Raw genomic sequence first — 23,565 nt, 5'->3', positions numbered from 1 at the left:
TGTTCTTGCCTGTTTTCACTAAAGCATCCCCTGATGTAGGTGAGGCAGTAGAGAAGGTGATATTGGCACAGTTCCAGCCATCAGTTGCAAACCAGCCTCTTGTTTTTGTTGAGGTTCTTCTGTCACACTCTCTGTATGAAAATCTGTACCAGGCTTCAGCTTGAGCTTGCTGGAAGAGGTAAACAAATATATTTTGCTCTTTCAAGATACTAAGATATGCTCTGTGGTGCTTGCAGACTGCTTATCAGTGCAGTACCCAGGCAAGAATATTGACAGCTTATGTCACGGAGCTAGAGGAGGATTTTGGGTGCAGGGGATAAGGTTGGGGAGGGGGGGAAATAAATCAGAAAACTTATTTTAAATGCCCTTTTTAATCAGGCTGCAGAAAACTAACTAATGGCTTGAACTGCTGCAGTGTTGTGCTCTTCCCCATTCTTTCCAGCAAGCTTTGGAATGCTCTGGCCAACAGCTCAAGCAGGAGTGAACTGAAAAACCATTGAAACCATTGAACTGGAGTGAACTGTGTAATGGGGCTTTGATGTTTCTGTATGTACAGTGCATCTCTTGCTCAGCTGGCTTGGCAGGAGGCTCTCTCTGCCATTTATTCCCTCTCTTCCCCACTCTCTTAAATGGAAATGGGTGTCTTCTGCTGATCAAAACAGCCAGCACACTTCTGCTAAATCCTTTCAAACTGCAGCCAGGGTAATTGGGATGGGTAGGATAAATGCAGGAGAGTGTGGCAGTAAAAGTGATGGCAGTTCTTTTGAACGACTGGGTGTCCTCCTGACATGTAATTAGCTGCTTTAGAAAGATGGGGATTGGCATGGTCATAATTAAGAGGATTTCTGTCTTTTCTGTGATTGAAAACAGGAGATCTTTCCACCCCCTAATTCTCTTTAATACCAGTGTTATTAGTGACACTTGGAACACAGCTACTCCCTAAACTTAAATAATGACCTGTTCCTAATGGTAACTTACAACAGCAGGGACTGAAACTGAGTTTGGGTTTCTATGCAAAGCTGCTTCTCCTCCTTTTATGGTTTTTCTCTCTCCCTTGCTCATCTATAAATTGCTTCTCAGTCTGCTTTAGAAACAAACCAGACATTTGGTTGTGTGTGACAGCCTGATTGCAGATTGCCCAGGGTTCTGGTTTAGCTCTTCTCTGTTCGTTTTCAAGTTGTAGCACTGAGGAAGATGAGGAGCCAAGCTCCAGGACTCCACTGAATCCTCATCCCAGATTTTCACCCTACCCACAGATTTAAGGGACCAATTGCACTGGTGTCCTCTGGTTCCTGAGGCAGGGGATGGATCTGCTCTTCTCTGCTGCTCCCAGTTCTTCAGTGTCTTGGTTTGGAAGCCTTATCAGCAGTTGTTACCAGGGAAATCACCATCTTGTCCTCAGGCTGTCTGCTGTCTCCTGGTGCTTTAGCAGAGTTTAGTGATAGGACCTCACTCACCTTTTTCTGAAGGAATCTCAGAATAGTCTGAATGGCATCCCAGCCATTCACAACAGGAGAGGATATATGGTGGTGACCTTAAAATGACATTGTAATCTGTCTCTTATCTTGCTGGAGTCTCAAAAAGCATCAGTCATAGGGGGTTATGTGCCTTTTTATTCTGTGTTTGCATGAGAAACCTGATCTGTTGGCCAGTCTTGAGCACTGCAGAGCCTGTGCTTCATTTTTACCCTGAAATTTCTTGACAATATTTTTCCCTAGGGCTTTTCTCCTGCTGTGCTTATTTATCAGAGAGGTTTCTGGAGTTTTTTGGTACTTAGATACACCCATAGAGACTCAGTCACATTAGGAAAAACCAGCAGATTCCTGACTCCAACAGATGGGCAAAGCAAGTTAAGAACTTCACTACTCCAGGCTCTTCTTTAAATCCATCAGTGACTTTTCAGCTCCTTTGTACTGAAATACTTGTGTAAATCTCATCCCATGTTGCTGTGGGTAATGAGTACTTCAGTTCTTCCAGCACAGTCACCACTGGTGGTGCTGGCAATTGTAGCAACTTCTTTTTTAGGACATAAAGTTTTAGACATTAACTTGCTGCTGTCTCTGGCCTCAATTCACCTTCCTCTCCTCCTCTCCTCACCCCTTCTCCTTAACTAATTAAAGTCTTCCATGTCATGGCAAGAAGGCATATGTAGCTTAAATAACCCACCTCTGTAATTAAGAGGTTGACTTTAGCCTTCTGAGATCTATTTTACATCATTTGAGATTTAAAAATACATTTTACTTACAAAGTTTATCTGGAGGAGGGCAAAGAGATAATGAAAGTAAATTATTAATTAATATTTCTCACCTACTAGGTTCTATTAAGAATGTTAAGCCTGTATTCCATTCCTCAAAGCACGTTTGACTTTAGATTTTTTTAATTATTTTTTTTTTTAAAGTCTGCCTGCTGATAAAGTTGCTGCTATCTTTCTTTGACAGGACTATAGAGACAGTACTGAAAATACCCTTCAGGAACTAACCAGAGCCAGGAACTCAGAATATCAGCTCACTGACCAGTTTTCCCTAGCCCAGAGTGCCCACCATCTCATTTATGCACTATGACAAGTAAGCAGATCTATACAAGACCAAAGTAGAGTCTCCCTTGCTACATTCAAACTGTTCTGTTCACAAAGTTTGATGTAATTTTGGAGTGGAAAAATAGCAGGAGCATCTCACCTTTCTGCATCCTGGATTGAGGGATCTGAGTTCAGGTGGAGCTACCCTGGGGTCAAAATGGCAAAGAAGAAATTCAGCTTCTTGCTGGGAAAGACCAAGTGTACTGCACAAAACTGGGAACTGGTGCTTGAGGAGTGCAAACATCTCTGGTGCTTTCTTGATGAAGGAATTTCTGACAAGCTCTGAAATCTCCAATGTACATTGCTTTGGGCCAGTGTGTCTTCACAGCACACCCTGGAGCATTATCAGGTTTGGTTAGGACTTGTTGCTAGAGTTTGAGATGTGCTTTTTGTTCTCTTTGCTGCAGAGGTTGCTTTAGAACTTGGCCCACAGCTGCTTACTGGGCAAGAACAGTTTAAATCTGCAACTCCTCCTTCCTTCAGAGCTTCTTTAAGTCATGGTCCTCTTTCTCCAGGTGCTTGGAGGAGAGAAATCCTGTAGAGATGACTCGTGCAGAACTGTAAGAGGTAACATCAGCTGAGGATCTGCTATGAGATTCCAACAGTACTCAGTTATTAATGCTGGGGCTTGTAGCAGAACAAAACAGCTCTGAAGTTGCATTGCCAGTAATTCAGTTCAGGGAAGGAGGCTTGAAAATTGGGGCATCAGAGTAGGAGTTAGGAGTCAATGAAGTATCCATGGATATTGAGAAGATCTTTGTAAATGTGCTTGTTGGGTGCAAAGTGCTCCATTGCACATTTATAAATGTATTGGCTACAAGTGATAAGATCTGTAAAGAGCTCTGTGGTAAAGGCAGACACTTTCAGTTAGGGGATTTTTTAATTTTTAGTGTTTTGCATTTGGAAGGGCAGGATGGTTCATTCATCATGTTGGGTGAAGTAGAAAGAATTAGGGAGTTTGCATCAGAGATTTGGTGGTCATTTAAAATTCAAGGTCTCCATGTAGGTGATAGACTGGTCCCTTCTGGCCTTAACTGTAAAACTGTGATTCCAAAGAGGTAAGACTTGTCTTTTCCAGTTATAACCTGTTCATAGCATTTAATAATTCAGAAGAGATTTCAGTACCAGAGAGGTTCTCTGCAGTAAGAACTTCTTTTAAAAGTCTGACTTCCCATCAGAGAACATTTTGTGCCTTATGTCTCTCAACCACATGAAGTTCCAGTTATGAATGATAAATATCTTCCTACAATTTGTACTTCTGTCAAAATGGGAACCAAACAAATGTACTGGTGATAACCAGGGGTGTCTCTTTGCTGCTGTTATTACTCTGGTTTGCTCCAGTATCTTCCAGGTTCAGTCTCTTTATTCTGCTGTCCCCAAGATGGTTATTTCATACCAGTTAAAGTAGCTCTGGAAGTTCAACTCTTCTTTTTGCTTCTGATTTCAGAATAAAAAATGGAAAGCAACCAATAACCAAAAGCCCAGGTCAGTCTGAATTTCTAAGCCTAAATTCTTTGTTCCTGTTCATAACACGAGACACTTGGTTGTTGAGGGTACCTTATGATGTTTTCCAACCTAAGAACACTCAACATGAAAAACCATTCCACATGGAAGAAAAAAAAGGGATCATTCCTGACTGTTTCCTCTTGCTGCAGTGCCTCAAGCAACTGTTTGGCTTTTTTTTTTTTTTTTAACAAATACTTTAATCAATTGCCAGAGTGCTTCAGAAAATATCCCAGCCACCAGAAGTCCTCTTTGCTAAACTGAAAACTCTTCTCTGAAGAGCCTGTGTTTCCTTGAAGGAATTCCAGATCTGAGTTACACCTGAGCCATTCCCTTTCCTCTGAAGTTGGTTATCACTGGTACTGAATTTGTCACACCTTATTTCCCAAAACTTTGTTCTTCTCCTAGAGGTAATTTTTTTTTTATCTTTCATCCAAGCTGCTTCACACTAATTCTATTTTACCTTGGTTTGCTGGTGGTTTACTGATACTGAAGTGCTCTGACCCAAACCTGTTGTTCTGAGGGTCTCTAAATATGGGATATTTGTTATTTCCAGGCTAAAAAAAAGGAATCCAGTGTAGTGCTGAAGCTTAGATTTGCTTCAGTCTTATGAAATATTCCAGATTTTCTGCTAGCTGAAAGACCTCCTGCTTTTCAGGCCTGGTTAGTCAGCAACTCTCCTTCTGACCCTCATTTCAGTTTTGATGCTTAGATTATGGTGGTGGTCAAAGGTTGGACTGGATGATCTTGGAGGTCTCTTCCAACCTAAACACTCTGTGATTAGCAAATCCAAATCAGGGAAACAGTAACTTGGAAGTAGAATCTTTTTTTTTTAATTATTATTAATACTTGGGCTGTCTTTTTTTATTAGGAAGAGTGGTACTGAGCTGTGCACTTCTGCAGATACTCAACCATCTTCTAGCATCTTCTTTGCAAAAATACCACAGATAATGGCAGCACTTCTGAACAGAGTAATTGGAAGTTTCTTGCACACAACTGCAGTGCTCAGGTTTCTCTCTCTTTTGTTGGGTTCTTTGTGGTGGTTGCTTGCTGCCTCTCCCACTCATTAGGACTCACTTGTTGCTCTCTGAGCCCTTTTTCTCCTTTCACAGTGATTTTTAGCATTTTCATTCTGTTCTTCCCTGCTTTTCTAGTGCTTCTCCTTCTCTTTTTTTTTCCTGTACAGGCACTTTATTGTCTACACAAATTCAAGCAGCATATTTATAGACATTTTAATGCTAATTTAGTCCAAGTCAAGAGACATTCACCTTCCCTTTTGCCTGTTAGATAGGGTCCTGTCAATTGCTTACTTGAAGTCCAAATATATTTTGTCCACAGTGCAGTATAAATGTGAAAAAAATTGTCTTCTCTTACCCTTCTAAGAAAAAACAGCTCAGAAATTCACTCATTTTACAGCAAGTTTTCTTTACTTTCAACCTCCCTTGTGAAATAAGTTCCAAGGTGTTGGACCATGGTTCACAGGGAGAGGACAAGGCAGTGTTGGGGTTTTTTTGTTATTTCATTCATTTTATTTTGTCTTGCTTGCACCTGGTGCTGGAAGCTGTTTTATTTGGGCAGTTGTTGATCTTGGTCAGTGTGTTGTTGTCTGTGTTTTTAGGGTGAAGGTTTGGGACAGGGTGTGTGGGTTCTGCAAATCTTTGCTGTCTTCTGTACTGGTTCCTCTTGTCCCTTCATTCACCCAGGGGTTTGGGATCACTTTTGTGCAGCCAGTGTAGCTTTTTGTTAGGATTTTTAAAACCATTTTCCATTCAGAAATGGTTGGAGAAACTTGAAACTACTTTTCCATGCAAAATCACAGCAAAAGCAGAGTTTGGGTTTGGAGCTTCCCACCACTCAGTGTTACCCACTGAATTTTCTCCTCTTCTTTTGGCTTTGCTGCAGATTTTGATGTCATCTTGAGAGCTCCTGTGCTGAGCTCAAGCCTGTGACTTGTTTCTGGTTGCTCTGAGCCCAGAGCCCTGTTGGTTCTTTCTCAAGGGACAGATTTTCTGTTTCATCCCCTGTTGCAATACAAACACAAAAGCAAAAACCTTTCTGCCTTGCTCTTGGCTCTTCCCGTAGCATCCCTGACATCCTGCTGGGTACCCTCCAACCCTTGCTGCCAGGGTTGTTCTCCAGGGTTCCAGGCAGAACCTTGCACACCAGGTAGTGCAAACACATTGTGCCCTGCTACTGGTTTAAACTGGGAGAGCCCCATGTCTCCTCAAGGAGGCAGATGTCAGGTCTGAGATGATAAAAGGATCTGGTGGTGCCACGGAAGCACCATCGGGCAGGCTCGTACCTTAAAGATAATACAGGAATCACAAATTTAAATTAGATTTTAGTTGAATAGGAGTTCTATCAAAGGGTGACAAATAAAAGTCAGTTGTGTCCATGGGGAGCACTATTTTCTTGACAAATTGCCTTGGCTGTCTCCCTCTTGGTCTTTATGATCTTCCCAAGGCTGACGAAAGCCTGGGGAGTGTGAAATATGTGCAGTACTTTTTAATTTTTTTTTTCTTTTTTTTTCTTTTTTTTTTTTTTTACTTAGTGTCAATTTTAAAAGTGCCTAAGTGAGTAACAGGACTCCAGAATGAGCTGGAGGAATAGGATTTAGACCTCATTTCCCTTTAAAGAAAAGAGCCCTCCCTGCTGTCCATCCACGCATCCAATTCCAGGTGTGTGGTGGGAGTCTGGAGCCCCTCAGAATCCAGCTGGAAATAAATCTTGGCTCCTTCCTCATGCCACCCCCCTTGGTTTTCAGTCTTCTTTTTGTGGGGGGAGTATCTTATAAATAAATCTCATTCCTCTGCCTTTAGCAATCTCCAGTTTGATGTGGATGTTGAAGAGGGGGAGAGGCTTGAACAGGATTCAGTAGGAAACTGCCTCTTGGATTGCAGGTCCAAAGAGCTTTGTGCATTAAACACACCTCTGGGCAACCCCACATCTGAGGTTCTGGGTGGCAAAACTGATAAATATATTTGAATCACCCCTTTTTTGGAATCACAGAGGCAGTTTCTTCCTATCTTCTTCATTTTTTTTCTAGTAGCAGCACCTGCTAAACACTTTGTCAGAATAATTGTGACTATTGGCAGGTGGTTATAATTTTGTAAAGGTACAGGAGAATTTTATGTGGGTTAAACAAAAAAAAAAATAAATTGAAAAATAGATGTCAATGCTAATTTAAAGAATTGCAGTAAGGGATAATTTCTTCTGACCATATAGTACCAGTTAGGGATTCAGAAAATGAAAGCAATCCATATGTAGATGTTTTATTTTTCACTGGGAACAAAATGTTGTTTTCACTCTTGACGACTTCGTAACGAAGGAGTTGGGAAAGCCTTGGAAATGACTATTGGCAAGGAAAGCTGTAAGGACATCTCTCTTGCAGAGAGCAGAAAATCAGCTTGTAGGATGTTGATGGGTGTTGATATAAGCAGTGATCAAATGGGAATCTATTGCTGGGGTAGTAATGAAAATAAAGTAGTTGTGGAGCCTCTAATACCCACAGCTCATTCAGAGCTGTGCCACCACCCTGCTCTAGAGATGCCTTTTTTTTTTTAACACTGATTTTTTGTTGGTTTTTGGGTTTTTTTCCCTAAACCAAGTGATTGTCAGTAGCAGTGGTTGTAATTGAAAAAAAAAAAGATTAATGTAGTGGGAAGTCTTGCAAACCTAGAAGTGAAACGACAGCGGAACAGTGTCAGAGACACAAAGAAAAGAAAAAAAAATAAAAATGAAGAAGCAAAACCCACAGACAAGGGTGTGGGTGTCCCCAAGACAGGTGGGGGACTCTTCTTCTTCTTCATTTTAAAATTATGTGTGTCTGAATTTTGTCCCACTGTCACCTGGGCTCGGGGCAGCGGGTGTGGGATCCACCTCATATCCCCGGTAAGAGCAAGCGAGCGTGGTTGGGATGGAAGCACCAGGTGTGTTGGGTGGCTGGCAGTCACCTCTGGTCACTCCATGTGTGTCCCAAACCCATCAGCAACCCAAGGTGAGCCGTGTCCCACCTCTTCTGGTCACCACCAGGCTCTTAGGTGTCTCTGCATTCCTCTGTCAGAATCTTCCACCCACGTGTTCCTTTCTCCCGCCGTGCATCCCGCCGAGCACGGGACCTGTGTCTCATCTGCTGTAGGTGTTCTGCCTACCTCAAGAGGTAACCTTGGTATCCTAGAGTTGTATGTTCATGGTCTGTTCTTTTTCTACATGAGCACTAGCACACGCACACACACACACACACACACACACACTGGAATGTATATTCTCCTCCCCTCCCACCATCCCTGAATAACCTCTTGACCTGATCCTTGCTGTAGCCACCACCAACTCCTCTTGCAAAATTGGATGCTGCTTTAAATGTGAAAACAAATGTTCAAGAAGCTATAAAACCTGAATGAAAGCTAAAGCTGAATTTATAAAGCCTTGTTGCATATGAGCCAAAAGTGCAAAAAGCTCTATATAATGAACTAACCTGCCACTCATATAAATATAAATATATATAAATATATTAAAATCAGACTGTTCTACAAAATTGTGTATTTGTATTTTTGTGTACGTACAATTTTCTGCTAAGCAGAAGGAGGATGTAGTATAGGATGATGTGAGAAGAGATTTTGTTTAATCATATTTCTTTGTCACTTATTTTTGTTAACATCCAGATGCCTGTCTTTGTCTTATGTGTATGACACTGTTCAAAAGGTGCAGTATCTCTCTCCCACCCTCAAAAACTTGGGGAATGCTCCACCAAATCTACCCAGATCCTGATCTTGACCAGGGCTGTGCTTTCTCAGCTTAAAGATGAAATATTTCACTTATTTAACAGGTGCATTGTGTCCTTACTCCTAGTAGTAACTTCAGATACTCATAGGCAGGTCGATTGCTCTTGGCACACGTGTTCTCCAGCCACACTGCATCATCTACAGGAGCTTTGCTACTGGTCCTCAGCTTGGAAATAAGAAAGAAATAGGGTCAGTTGGGAGGATTGAGAGGTCCTTGGGGCAGGACAGTGCTTGTGGAAAGAAAGGAGGAGGAAGGAAGGAGCAGGGTGGCACGGGGTGAATCTCAGGTAATCCCAGCATGGAGGAAGGTGCTGCGGGGAGCTCGGGTTCCCCCCCACAGCTGTCTGCAGGTGCCAGAGGGTGGTTTTTTGCTTTCAGGAAGGCAAGTTGGTGAGGGAAGAAGTTCTGACTGTCCCTGTGCCACTTCAGACACCTCCTTCCATCCCTGGCAGGGCTCCCACCTCAGCTCAGGTGCTTGGTCACCCTTGGGTCCATTGCCCCAGGAAGAGTCCTGGCAGCTCCTTGCCCAAGGGCCATCTTCTCCTTGCTTGATGCCCTTGCAATAAAGATACTGATATTTTAAGAAGAATGTGCTAAAGTCATCCCCAAATCACCACGTTTACCTGCAAGATGGGTCCACTCCATCATTTGTTGCAAGGAGAGAAGTTAAAGAGTTTTTCTCCCTTTGGTGCACTTGGGAGTTGCTCCTTACCCATCATGGGGTGGAGAACTCTCCAGGGAAAAAAGGTTTTTGAAGGAGAACTAGATAAAACAGGATGTAGAGGAAAAAAATAACAAAGTTTTGGGCACAAGGGGATGGATGTTCCTCTTCCAGTTCCATCCCAGAGGAATGTTCTGCCTTCCCAGCTCCAAACTGCAGGTGAGAGCTCCTCTAATCTGTCCCCTCTCCCTGGGGTGGCAGGGACTGGGAGAGGCTGGAGTCCCCACCTCCTCCCTTCTGTCCTTGCCTCTCTTTTGATTTCTTTTTCATTTCTAACATTGTTTGAACTGAATTTTGGCCCAGGGAGAGGGATACTGCATCTTTCCATGTAGGGCTCATATTTATAACAATGTGTAATGACTGTAGCAAAAGTCCTTGTTTCTGTATGTGAATGGACAGAGAAACAAGTGCTCTATTGTATTGATTAAAATAGTTAAAATGAGTCCTGTATCATTGTATCTCCTATTCTGGATTAGTGCCTTTTGGACAGTAGACTGTTCTGTAATTAAAATGTAGTATAACTGCTTTTTTGTACAGTTTTGTTTTAATAAAAGTTTTTTTTAATTTGTGTTTATTTTAGTATTGTACCTATTAGAAAATAAAAATGTATAACTCGACCAATGCTGCATTTCTCCTCTAGTTCTTTTTTGGGCAAAGTTGCCTGGGTACAGAAGCCTGGGAGAGTCCCTGGATGTGAGTGAGTCGTAAAATCATAGAATCATAGAATCGACTGGGTTGGAAGGGACCTCAGAGATCATCAAGTCCAACCCTTGATCCACTCCCCCCGTGGTTCCCAGCCCATGGCACTCAGTGCCACATCCAGGCTCTTTGGAAAGATCTCCAGACACGGAGAATCCACTACTTCCCTGGGCAGCCCATTCCAATGCCTGATCACCCTCTCCAGAAAGAAATTCTTTCTCATCTCCAACCTAAACCTCCCCTGGCACAACTTGAGACCCTGCCCTCTTGTCTTGCTGAGAGTTGCCTGGGAAAAGAGCCCAACCCCCCCCTGGCTCCAACCTCCTTTCAGGGAGTTGGAGAGAGTGATGAGGTCTCCCCTGAGCCTCCTCTTCTCCAGCCTCAACACCCCCAGCTCCCTCAGCCCTTCCTCACAGCAATTCTGCTGGATCCCTTCACAGCCTCCTTGCTCTTCTCTGGACCTGCTCCAGCACCTCAATCTCCTTCCTGAGCTGAGGGGCCCAGAACTGGACACAGGACTCAAGCTGTGGCCTCCCCAGGGCTGAGCACAGGGGCAGAATCCCTTCCCTGGACCTGCTGGCCACGCTGTTCCTGAGCCAGCCCAGGATGTCATTGGCCTTCTTGGCCACCTGGGCACACTGCTGGCTCCTCTTCAGCTTCCTGGCAATCCAGACTCCCAGGTCCCTTTCTGCCACTCTGTGCCCAGCCTGGAGCTCCCCATGGGGTTGTTGTGGCCAAAGTGCAGGACCCAGCACTTCGCCTTGTTGAACCTCATCCCGTTGGAATCATCCCAACTCCTCTGCTCCAGGATCAGCACCCCCAGTTTGCAGGCATCAGGACAGAAGTTGTGTTTGAAATAAATCTCAGCACCCCAAGCGATGCTGCTCCTCAACATTTTGGGAGTACCAGGTGGATAAACAGAGCTCAGCCCCAGCAGCTCTCCAGAAGATGTTTTTATTTAGGGACCATTGCATGTATAATACAGTATTCCAGTAATTTAGTATCGTACAGAAATAATTAAAAACTTTACAGCTCATTACAAAGTGTCTTTGGATTTCAGCTCATTTAAAGTCCAGGGAACAACACCACAGAGTAACCAATGCCCCCACAGACAGGGACAGACAGAGGGGCTGGGAAGGACTCTTCCCAAGACACAGTGGTGAAAAACCAAACCCTGTAAGGAGCACATGTGGGGCTGGGAGGAGGGGAAGGGCTCTGAGGACAGGGATGTCTCCAGGGAACCCTGGGAGTGGGGTGAGAACTCAGAGGTTCAGACCCCACCAGCTCCAGGGTTTGGCAGAGGAAAAGTGAGGAGGGGGGAGCAGCTGCTTCCTCCTGCCCAACAAAAGGACCACGAAGGGGAAATGTCCTTCCCAGCCCTGCCAGGTTCTGCTCAGCTGAGCCCACTGAGGAGGGTGCAGCTTCAGCAGTGTCCCTGGGAGGGGGGGAGAAACACGATGGTGATTTAGGAGGAAAAGGGTGGAGAGGGAAAGCTGGAGAAAGGAGCTCTAGGGACAAGATGCTTCTTGGTGACCCCAGCTCGAGGGTGTTCCATGGTGGGACCAATCTGAACCTTCTCATCTCATCTCCTCCTTCTCCTCCCATCCAGGCACAGCCTGAGGCTGGGGTGGGATCCATCTCCTCCCTGCCCTGGCTGCTGCCCCAGGCTAAGGCACTGTGAACACTGAACTTCTTGTGCAAAGCACTGGCAGTACCAGTGTGAGGAGGAGAGGAACATCAGCAGGGGAAAAAACCCTTCAGCAGCTCTGGGGCAGTACAAACAGGGCTGGAGAGGTGGGCAGGATTGATGGGCAGGAGCAAGGGGGGGTTCTTGGTTTGTAGGAGAGCACAGAGGTGTTGGACATCCCACCTCCTGGGCAGCTTCCAGCTCAACCACAGACAAAACACTCCTGTTGAGGATTTGGGCAGTATAACCACACAGAACTCCTTTCTGTTCCTTCTCCTCAATTAAACTACATTAAAAAGCAAAGAGCAGAGGCTCTTCAACTGAAGAATTATTATTTTAGACACAGAGCTCAAGACATGGTGAGAGAGCTGAAGGTAAGACATGAAAAACTCTTGGTTTGGTTTGAGGAAACCCCCAAAAAAGTTCCAAAAAAACCCAAAACAAAACCCATCATCCTCTTGGCTGACTCAGAGCACTCAGGCTTCTGAACCCCCCAGGGAGGAAGGGACCTGGGTCCAGACCTGGGTCCAGACCATTTCCTACCCACCACCAAAATTTTCTACACCCAGAATGTGAGACCCACACAAGGAAGGTTCAGGGCTACAGAAAACAACTCCCACCACCAAGCAGACACAGGAGGAGAGACACTGGCTACAAATGACAATTCCTGCATTAAATATTCTTCCCCCCTGTATAAAGTGCATGAAAACCTTGGAAAAGATGCATAGCTATTAACCAGCCAAAGTGGCTGGCAGTTCCAGTTAAGAGCACCTCCTCTTTTATTCTGAATGTAGAGTTTTTCTAATGTTATCAGTAAAAATATATATATCTATATTGCCTTCATTAGGGTTTTTGACTGGTTTCTGGTTAGCTGGCTTAGCTGGTGCAAAGAGATGGCTTTGAGTAGAGGGGTGTGCACTCACTGTGCCAAAATCTTGGAAAATATCTTTAAAAGAAACCTCAGGTGCTCAGGGAAGCTGGGGTGAGCAGGAGGGAGTCAGAGAAGTCCTCTAAGAATGTCCTCAGGGTCAGATTTGGGTTGTTGGGCTTTCTGCCTGCACCACGCTGGAGTGATTTTCTGTAGGATGGCTTCATTTTTGAGGCAGGTGTCAGGGTGGGCTCTGAGGAGAGGTTGAGTTTCAAAAGTCAAACTACAAGATGAGCTACGAAGCAAAATCCTCCCTCCACCAAAGCCAAGCAGGTGCTTGAGCAGGTGCTCATGGAGCCAACTTTGTCCTGCTCATCATCCACCGCTGTTTCCGAACATCCCTGCCGTATTTAGGATGTCTTCTTCCAGGACAACTCATCCTGGAGGAGGCAGCGAGTAGGTTTTGTTCAAACCAGGTTTCATATTCCTCTAAATATGCTCAGCACAGGTTTGCAACTCGATGGAGGGAGAGCAGGGAAGAGGAGATCCACCCTGAATCAGCTGCTCGCAGCCTCCAACCACGCACTCCTGGGGTGCAAACACTGAGACACAGAGAGAGAGCCAGAGGAATTCATGGTGGGGAGCAGAAAGAGTGAACCATGAACCCAACTGCCTTCTGCTCCACCTTTTCCCTCCTGTGATTTTGGTACCTTTTCCATCAGTCCACACAGAACTCCAGTCTCCAGAGACAGCAACGCAAGAGGAGAGGCTTCAAAAGTACCTGGACTGGGTTCTTCCCTTCATATCTCCCCCAAAGGGGTCACACCTAGCAAATGTCAAAAAAGTTCTCAAGATATCCCAAAACCCAGTAAATGAAATGCTGAGACTAAAAAAAACCAAACAACAACACAACTATGGGTGAGGGACCTGCTTCACACGAGGAGCAGGTCAGAACAAAGTGCAAAATTAGGAAAAGGGTCAAGATGGACTTCAGAAAAGTGACAAGGAATTAGAAGAGGCTTCATGGTTCTTAGTGGGTGGCCTTTTGTCAGCAGGACTCCTCATACACCAGCAGAAAAATGACGTTTTGTTGCAGGAGTCGTGCCTATAAGAACAGACACAATTTTAAAAACCAGGGGTGTTGGGGTCTTTCTGAACTGCTGGATTTCTCCCGTCCTCTCGGCTTGAGTGGGCAGGAGCTTCGTGCAAAGGAAAAGGAGGGAAAAAAAACCTGTACACTAAAAATATCTTTAAAAGCTGGTCTGTACATTTGACATTAAAATCTCTTTAGGAAAATTTAGGAAACACTGAAACTGGCTCCCCAAAGCTGCGAGGATACACAAATCCCTGGCAGCACTCTGCATGCTGCGACCCATCCCGCTTATTTCTGCTACAGATTAGTTTCTATTTTAATTTTACTCCTTTTGCATAAATGATATTAATTACAGTAAATCAGCATAATTATCTCCTTTGCCAAGCATCCCCTTCTCCTTTGATGACGATGTAACTTTCCCTTGGACCTCTGAACCAGATGGCTAAGGCACTTAGATACCCACGTGCAGCACGGCCGGCGACGAGATACGGATTCCAGTTTAATGATTAATTTCCCATCCTAAAGATCCCCCACGTAGATAAAAATGCCTATTGCTCAAGCTGTCCAATCCCCCCGTGGTGACTAAACAAGAGAGAAAGCATCTGAAAATATAAAAGTCTTGTGGCCTGTTCTAGGTTTGTTAGCAAACGAGGCGCCTGCCCGTCGATATGTGCACAGCGATAATCGGTGCCACAGGCTGGTTAAAAACTAGCAAGGGTTAACAGAAAAGAAAAAAACAATTTAAAAATCAAGTTTTATAAAAGCCAGCCCAAACCTCCCACTGTTAAGAGGGGGGATGAGTTTTGGGGAAGACTCTCCAGCTGGGTTTGCTTTCACTAGGAGGGCTGAGGCACCTCCTCTTTGGTGGGAAGGGTGCGAGCGGAGCTCCTGTTGTGCAAGGTCAGGGGGTGGCTGATTGTAAAGCGCAAACATTTCATAGTTTAAGACAATAAATAAAAATAAATATAGGCTGGATTCATCCTTTTACAAGGGCAGAGACCCACTGCTTTGCATAACTGGTTAAAAAAAAAAAAAAAAAAGAGAAAATAAATCCAAGTGTCCTCCCCATAGGCTGGGTGGGAAGATGGAAGCAAGGGAGCACTGAGGGCTCTGCAAAAATCCTCTTGGCTGCAAGGACAGAGCCAAGGAGAAGACTCTGCTGTGGAGAGAGGGGGTCCTGTCATGGTGAGAGAGCACGTTAGATAGGTACCAGACAGTAAATCCACTCAACTCCCCTCCTTCCGAAAAGGAAGGGATCAAAAATACTCCAGAGCGGGTCATGGGTTTTCTCCCATTTCCAACAAATCAGATAGAAAGGTTCTGCTGATCCCCACAGGAGGAGAGAGGGAGGGCAGGATAGCAACCAGAACAGGCTCTGGTCCCAGGTCACACAACCAAAGAGCTGTTGCTTTTTTAAAATAAAGGTTTGTGGGGTTTTTTTTTTGTTTTGTTTTTTGATTTCCAAATACTGCTTCACTTTAGCTTCTCTGGAACTCTTCTAACTGTACCCTTTCACCATGTATTACATGATATGGACACAGCTCTTAGGAAATGAGGGCAGAACTGTTATTTTAGGGAGGTTGGTTATTTTTTTCAGAATTGTTGGTCACACTGAGAGAAGGACTGGGGTGTGGGTAGCATTTTGGAGCTGCTGGAAAACCACACCATGATTTGAGCAATATCTGCACCTCTTCCTTCTCTGAAAGGTGGGAGGAGAGCAAGAGCTTACACCCACCCACCACCACGAGCTCTCAGTCACCCCCTGAAGCATCACAGTTTGTAACAGGACACGAAGGATGTGGATCCAGCACCACGACAAGGCAAGGAATTAACATGTCAATCACCCGAAGAAAAGGAGAAAACAAACAAACAAACAAAAACCCAACATCAAACAACCCTTCATTAGTGTTTGCCACAAACTAGAAGTTCAGATGGTTGGTTTAGCTTCCCAAAGACCTTCTTGCCCTGTTTGCATGGTGTGCTGTTGGCTGTGGTGGGTCAGAGCAGCTCAGTTTGCCCAAGATTTTCTGTTCTCTGCATTTTTCTGGCTCTTCTCCAGCCGCAACGTGGAGCCCGCCTCGGATTTTGCCAGGGCTGTGAGTGAAGCCAAGTTGGAGGTTGACCCAGAGAAGTTGCCACTTTTCCTGACCTCAGCTCCTTGTAACCTCAAGCCTGTGCTCCTCCTCCTGGCTGCTCCCGGGGCTTTCTTCACCCTGCTTGGTTTCACCAGCAAACCATAGCCTGGGTTGCATCGGAAATACTGCCTGCCTCCGATGGAGCCATCGTTCTTACCTGGGACAAGAGGAGAAAGAGAGGAGATAGGACAAGAGGGTTTGAAACTAAAAGAGGAGAGATTTTGACTAGGCAGAAGGAAAAAAATATTTACAGGCAGTGGTGGGGAGATTCTGGCCCAGCTTGCCCAGAGAGGTGGAAGAGGTTCCATCCCTGGAGATACTGGATAGGGCTTGGAGCAACTTGGTCTGGTTGGAGACATTCCTGCTCACTGCAGGACTAGCATAGAATCATGGAATTGTTTGGGTTGGAAGGGACCTTAAAGCTCATCCAGTTCCAACCCCCTGCATGGTCAGGGACACCTCTCCCAGCCCAGGGTGCTCCAGGCCCCATCCAACCTGGGCTGAGACACTGCCAGGGATGGGGCAGCCACAGCTTCCTTGGGAAACCTGTTCCAGTCTCTCACCACCCTCAAATTAAAGAATTTCTCCCTAATGTCCAACCTCAATCTCAATACTACCCAATTGGAACATGCCCTGGTACAACTTGAACCCACTACCTCTTGTCCTAAACCCTAAACCTAACCCAATCCCCACAGCCTCCTGCCAGGGAGCTGTAGAGGGCAATGAGGTCTCCCCTCAGCATCCTCCTCTCCAGCCTGAACACCCCCAGCTCCTTAAACCTCTCCTCACAGACCTCTTCTCCAGACCCCTCCTCAGCCCAGGTGACCTTTCCTGCACCTTGAAAGTCAGAGGTCAGTGAGCCAAAGTTTACAGATTGGGAAAAAGTTGAGAGCAGGGAAAGATCTTATATGTTTCCCTTCTCAAAACACACCCAGAAATGGCTCGTGAGCCCTCCCCAAGTCAAGAAGTGGCACTAAACCCAGCACTGCAAACTCTTGAGAGGTTTCCTGCTCTACACCTGGAGCAGATCATGTCTTACCTGAAGGTAAATCAAGTTCAACACCAACCCATGTCCCCTCTTGAAAGTCTGTAGGCCCAATATATCTGACAGTGCCCATCTTATTTGCGCCGACCGTGACGTATTCCCCCTCTTTCAGCCACTCAGGAATTTCATTGGCATCTTCTGAGTCAGAAGCCACGTCCAGCTTTTCTTCTGCCATCTCTGATCCATTATGGTTCTGCCCACGGGCTGTGGATGTGCTCTTTTCCCCTCCTTGCTGCTCCTCAGCACTCAGTGAACACGTGGGGTCTGTCCCCAGTATGCTTGTGAAGGATTTCAGCTCCGATGTCTTGACCTTCTGGATTTTGAAGGGTGAGGCTGCAATGCCAGGCAGGTCTGAACCCAGTTCTGAAGCCCCAGGAGCTATTTCTTTTTTCCTGGCTTGTCCTGCTGACTCCACAGATTGTTTGGATAACAACTCCTTCTTTGGAGAAGAGGTAGAAAGAAAAGGTTTTGCATCAGTGGCTGCAGAGGCATCACTTGGGGTCACTGGGGATGTGCAAGGTTTTGATTTCAAAGCATCATTTCCATTCACCTCAGTGCTGTCTTTAGGTCTCGTGAGTGCACTCTGAAGGCTGGAGGGTGGTAGACTCTCTCTCTTTGTCTCATGACAGCTTTCTGAAGAACTGTCTGGGTGCCCTGGCACCTCAGAAGAAGAGCCCTGAGCCAGAGCAGGAGCTGGGAAGTCGCTCACTGCTGGCATTTGCCCTCCTGGCTGAGCCACAGCATCACCACCCCCTGCAAGAGCTTCAGAGAGGGTGGCTGTGGAGACACTGTGAGAAAAGTACCCACTGGAGGCTTCACTCAGAGGACTTGGAGGCCCTTCCTGGGAGTCCTGCACCTGGGTGTCTCCTATGGGCTGCTGTGAAGGCACTTTGGGGGTCTTTTCCAGACTCTTGTCCTCTTCGGATGCTTGCACGGAAGTTTCCAATGGCTGTTTTCCTACTTCCTCCCGGTTCACCTGAAAAAAAAAAGAGGGTAAGGGCTGTGAAGCTCTGTTATCCAAAATATCTGGGCAAGAGGGATAGATACAAAGCCTCTGGGAAGTACTAAGGCTTCCAGCTTATCTAAATCCCTGTTGTAGCTGCAATCTCCAAAAGCTTGGAGTTGATCCGAAGTCAAGCTCTGCAGCCCTGGTTGGATTGTCAGCTCATTCCTTCCATTAATAAGAAAAGTGTCAACTGAAAGAAATACAGCCCCCCAGTATTTACTGAAAAAAAAAAATTTATTTATATTACAGGAATGGTCATTTGCTGTTTGAATAGCAGGATTTATACAAGAAGTGAAACAGCCATGATCTATCAGTCTCTCACAGTTATTTGGCTTAACTCTCAGGATCAATAAATCACACCTCTCCCAACCAACCTGGCATTTATGTCCCCATTTCCAAATGCCATCCCCACCTCCCTGCCACCACCACCACACACTTCCAGAGGACAAAATTAACTGCACCTCATGAGATTAACAGCCCATTTTTGTGATGTATTTCTTGGCTGTGAAGTTTACTAAATCTGATAGATCAATATCTTTTGCCAGCACATGTACTCTAGAAGATTAGGATGTCTCTAAATCTCTTTGGGAGAAAGGGAGGAGGCTTCTAATACCAAGGAGGGGGAAAAAAAAAAGAGAAAAAGTGGTTGGAGGACAGCAGCTTTGGCCACATCCTATCTTAACTCTCAGGTGTTTTTGTTTGCTATTCAAAACTTTGGGGTTTATCCCATCTAGCAGTGAAGTTTCCCACACTACAGGATTTTCACCTTCTTCTGAAGAGCCTTTTAACTGGAAACAGAAGTGGCATTTAAGGAAAGAAGAATCTGACTGAATCACAGGAATTCCAGAACCAAAGACTAGCTTGCTATTGCTAAAATCAAGTGTAATAAAGCAAATTTTTCTGAAGTATTCCTGCAGATTACAGACTTATTTTTAGCTTTTCTTTGGAGAGGGTGGTGGACACGTGGACTCTGGAGCTCTGGGCTTCCCTTTTAAGCATTAAGATAAGAAACATTTCACTAAGACAACAAAAGCACAGTGGGAAAAAGCTGCTTTGCTATGCATAAGACTGAAGTTCTGCTGAACTCTGGGAGATCTTGGGGTCTATTTTCTCTCCAGCTTAGCAAGAGCCATTTTTTCACTCCGATATAATGAATTGGCTTGAAATGTAAAACTGAGAATTAAGCTCAACACTCAGAATAATTCTATTTCTGTTTATAGAAAGCCCAGCAATTGGCCTTTTAAAGCAGCAGAACAGCTGAATTTTAGCTAGTTAACTGCTAATGCAATTACATGATTAACCAGGCTTAAAACCAGAAAAGTATAACTACCAATATAAGGGGAAATTGTACCAGGACCTAAGAAAACACAGCAGCACACACTGCACTGAACTGTCTCATAGCACAGCAACAAAAGAACAGCAACAGGTCTGAAGCAGCCATCCCCAGTAGCTGCTTTTGCCACCTCTGGTTTCCAGGGATGTGAATAGGAAAATTGCATCCTAACATCCTTGGGATGCCCTTACCTGTTTTATCCTTGCAGTGCTGGCATCAGTGCTGGCAGACTGAACCATAATTCGTGGCACAGCCTGCAGGTAAGAAAAAAAAAACCAAAAACAGAGCATTATTCTCTTAAAAGATTAAATATTGGTCAACTGGTAAGGATTCCAACTTCCATGTGAAATTCTGGAATCACAAACACCCTGCTGACATGAAGGGATGGAGCACATGGAACCTGGCAGCACACTCCAAAGGGGCAAAAACCTAAACCAAGGCATCCCTGAATTTTAATAAATAAACAGCTACAAATAAATAGTGAATGAAGGGGTTTTTTTAATGTGGTCAAAGGCAGGACCACTGAGCAAGCAGCTGATGAAAAGGTTGTGATCATGATGGTTTGGCAAGTTAAATCCTCAGCTCCAGACCCTCTCCAAAACTCTTCCTCCATCTCCAGCATCTTAATTCAGTTTAGCTTTCAGCATTGGTTGGTTGAACTCAAAGGGGAAGCCAAAACCAAGATCTGTGCATCCTCTTTTTAAAGAGGGCACCCCCACTGCCTGCTGGAATGAAGTCCACAGATGCTCTTTGCTAATCAGGATATATTGGTCCTCTGCCAGATGAACCACTTCTGGGTTTCAACAGCAGCTTCTCTTTCATAGCACAGGGCTAGATATGAAGGCATTGACAATAAATGTCCCTCACTTGCTCAGGAGTCATGTTTTTATGGTAAAGATTTGAAATAATCACTTTACTAAGAGTGTAAGAGCAAAGGGTGACACTTGACTGTAAATCTTTGGGTGTCAATTTGGGTTGTCATGAACCATTGATACTGGGGAGGGGAAAGAGACCACCAGTTCAGTGGAGAACCCTGGGGAAGTGTGAAGAAAAGGAGAGGAGAAAAAGGCAAAAAAAAATCTTTTGAGCACTGCTAAATAACAGATGAAAAGTGCAGGTTCCTACTTGCAGGGAAAGAACTCTGTCAGTGTCACACACCACACAATTTGGGAGCACTCTGCATTTTTTCTTTTTTCTCTAAGGGAACTCTTTCTGTAGAAACACACACAAGCAGTTCCCATCCCTGAGACAGCTGCTTTCAGAATTAGATAATCTGTTTAAAGAACTTAAACTCTCCAGATGAAAAGTCAGGTATCTTCTCTTACATCCTTCCTTAAGCATGGTAAAGCAGGGACATGAGAAATCCTGTCCCCAAATGAGATAAACATGGGAGATAAGAACAGCTTTTATTTATACAGAGATAGCCTTTAAATTAAAATATAGTTTATGGTAAAAAAAAAAAAAAAAAAAAGACAAAAGATGATGGACAAAACCAGCTTCATGGCAGATCCTGGTCATTTTTTGAAGGACATTAAAGCTTCAGTTCACTAAAGGAAGGCAGGAGAGGAGGGGTTTGCTTGGCACTAAACCTGTTCATCCAAAGTGCCCCAGGGAAGCAAGGGTTCAGAGGAAACTGGCTCTGTTTTGGGGGCACAAGGTATCAGCATCTTGAGATCCTCACCAGGACATGTGCTGGGGCTTTGGGAAGCAGGCAGTGAGCCAAATGGGAACAAATCAATGAAGCCTAAAAATAAACTCAGCTTTCAGGCTTGTGATCCAGTGGTTTTCAGGCACCTCGTACTCCAAAACTTCAGATTTCTTTGGAACAAAGTGGCAGGCTCCTAAGATAAAATATTAACCTGAAAAACAAAACTCTAGTCCTGGCTTGTGGCTGAGCCCAGAGATAGCTGAGAGCAATGAGGTGTGAGTGCTCTGTCTTGCCCAGGTATTAACTCAGACACACAAAGATAACCTGATTGTCATAATAGTCAAGTGCTTCACTTTAAGAAAGACTAGAGAGGAGAGGAATTAGCTTTTTTTGTGAGAAAAGCCTGCAATTTTTAGGTTTAATTGAATGCTGGTAAAGGGAGCTGAGTATTTGGCAGAACCCTCTCTGCTCTTCAACCACCTTTGAACCACAGGTTGCTCCTGGGTCAGTCTAGCACAGGAGGGCAAAGCCAAGCTATGAAATATCACCTTTTAAATGAAAAAATATCTGGAGTCCCAAGGCATTAGGGCTAATCCCTAGGCAGGCACTTCCAGAGCACCCCAAACCTTTTGCAGAGGTGCAGCTGAACCTCAGTGAGAAGCCCAGGCTCTTGAATTCAGATTATCCAAGTTGCAGATCTCCATGGGCCAGTGCTAAAAGCACAAGTTTTGGCATCTCAGAAAGAAGGAAAACATCTCAGAGGATAAAACACTGTCCTTGCTGCTTCCATGCTCCTGTTTGTGATTTGATATTGCAGGGGAAACAGCATTTTTTTTTCAATAGATCTTGTATCAGGAGCTACAACCAGCTCCAGGCTCTCTGACTGGCACTGAAACACAACTTGATTTTTTTCCCCATATTCTCCAAGCCTAGTCTGAGGTCTAGCATTATTTATTTTCCAGAGATAAACACTCAGAATTGGACTAAGAAAAAGTATTTAAAGATATATCTCAGTTCCTTTGATTTCTTCCTTTAAAATAAAAATAAAGAAAGGAAAGTGATTTTTTTTTTTAATCTCTCAAAACCCTTCAGACTTAGGCAATGCAAATCCACAAAATCTGAAAATCCAGTGGATATCAGCAAAAGAAATAAACCCATTACACTTCAATCATTCCTCATTAAGTTCTCCCCCTGACAGAATGAAACACCTCACAACTGCTCCAAGTTTGCCAAGCAGTGTTTAGAAAAAACACGGAGAAAAAAGCAATTATGAGAAGTGGCACTTGCCCAACTTTGGTGCTGACAAGAACCAGATGGGCAGGAACACCCCCATTGGGGTAGCAGGAGTATTAAAAACAAATCTTTGTAATGAAATGTAATTGAGTTACTTGGGGGGAGATCCTGTAAACAACGTGTTTGACTATCTGGGAAGACATTTGCTGGATGAAAAAGATTTCTGAATCGTGAGCCAAATTCTGTCACTAAACGTTTGTAGAAAGCAACTAGACACAGATATGTATTTATCTAATGGCAAAATATGACCCTTGGAAAGTGATAATTTTTGGCAGGATATTTTCAAGCAAGCTGACAAAACAGGGAGCAAGAGAAAACTTGAAAGCAATTCACTTTAAAACCTCTTTGAAACTTTGCAGAACAAACCCTTCCTTTTTCCTAAGAGCTGCTGCTTTCTTGCTGGGCCTTCACAAGGATTGCTGAGAGTGCTTTTGCACAGGATTTTCTAGTGAGATGAGAGGTCAGTTTGTACATGTCCTGATGTCACCAAAAGCCATGTCATGATTATTGTAACCTGGGGACCAAACTGGTGTGATGGTGGCCATGAAAACCCAACGTATATCTCACCCTGCTTACAGAGACACAATCAATCTGGAGGGAACTCTTTTTCATATTATTCATATAATATTTTCATATTATAGATATATAATGGCAAGCTTTTCAACCAACTCAGAAAAACACATTAGGCACTTCTGTGTCATTAAACATTTTGGAAAATGGCTCTGACAGGGCTGACTGCTGACTCCAGTACGAAGCCTTTTGGCTCCTCATCACCAGATGAAAATCCCTCAATGTTACCACCCAAAGTGCAGAAGATTCAGTAGTTAATGGCAAAGACTGGGCCAGAATGGACAAGAATAATCCTCCAACCTTCAGAAATGGTTGAGCCAAGGTTACAGCTGATGCAATCCTAAAGGGACAACTTATCTACAACATAGTAGATAAGTTGACCAAGTATGGGTTTGGTGATCAGGTAGTGAGGTGGATCAGGAACTGGTTGAAAGGAAGGAGTCAGAGAGTTGTAGCCAATGGGGCAGAATCTGGTTGGAGGTGTGTGACTAGTGGAGTCCCTCAGGGGTCGGTACTGGGACCGGTGTTGTTCAATATCTTCATCAACGACTTGGATGAGGGTATAGAGTGTACCCTCAGCAAGTTTGCTGATGACACTAAGCTGGGAG

At 44.5% G+C, this 23,565-nt stretch overlaps 1 protein-coding gene and 1 long non-coding RNA gene across 5 annotated transcripts in view; one reads left to right on the top strand and one right to left on the bottom strand.

Moving 5' to 3' along the window:
• The first annotated feature begins 351 nt into the window (after positions 1–351).
• On the top strand, positions 352–9,381 carry LOC115598047. Its single transcript, XR_003987355.1, has 2 exons — positions 352–7,214; positions 7,248–9,381. It is a non-coding gene; the product is annotated as an uncharacterized LOC115598047 (long non-coding RNA).
• Positions 9,382–13,936: 4,555 nt separating this feature from the next.
• Positions 13,937–23,565, bottom strand: part of KIF13B (kinesin family member 13B) — a 145,266-nt gene continuing 135,637 nt past the window's right edge. For all 4 annotated transcript variants that reach the window (XM_030446827.1, XM_030446829.1, XM_030446828.1 and 1 more), the window contains 3 exons: positions 19,638–19,700; positions 17,102–18,083; positions 13,937–16,219 (listed from right to left, as the gene is read on the bottom strand). In XM_030446827.1, coding sequence (XP_030302687.1) covers positions 15,936–16,219; positions 17,102–18,083; positions 19,638–19,700 — 1,329 coding nt within the window. In that variant the 3' untranslated portion in view covers positions 13,937–15,935. The remainder of the gene's footprint in view (positions 16,220–17,101; positions 18,084–19,637; positions 19,701–23,565) is intronic.

The sequence above is a fragment of the Calypte anna genome, chromosome 3 (assembly GCF_003957555.1).
Source record: "Calypte anna isolate BGI_N300 chromosome 3, bCalAnn1_v1.p, whole genome shotgun sequence".
Taxonomy (NCBI): domain Eukaryota; kingdom Metazoa; phylum Chordata; class Aves; order Apodiformes; family Trochilidae; genus Calypte; species Calypte anna.
This window is presented reverse-complemented; position numbering and strand designations above follow the sequence as displayed.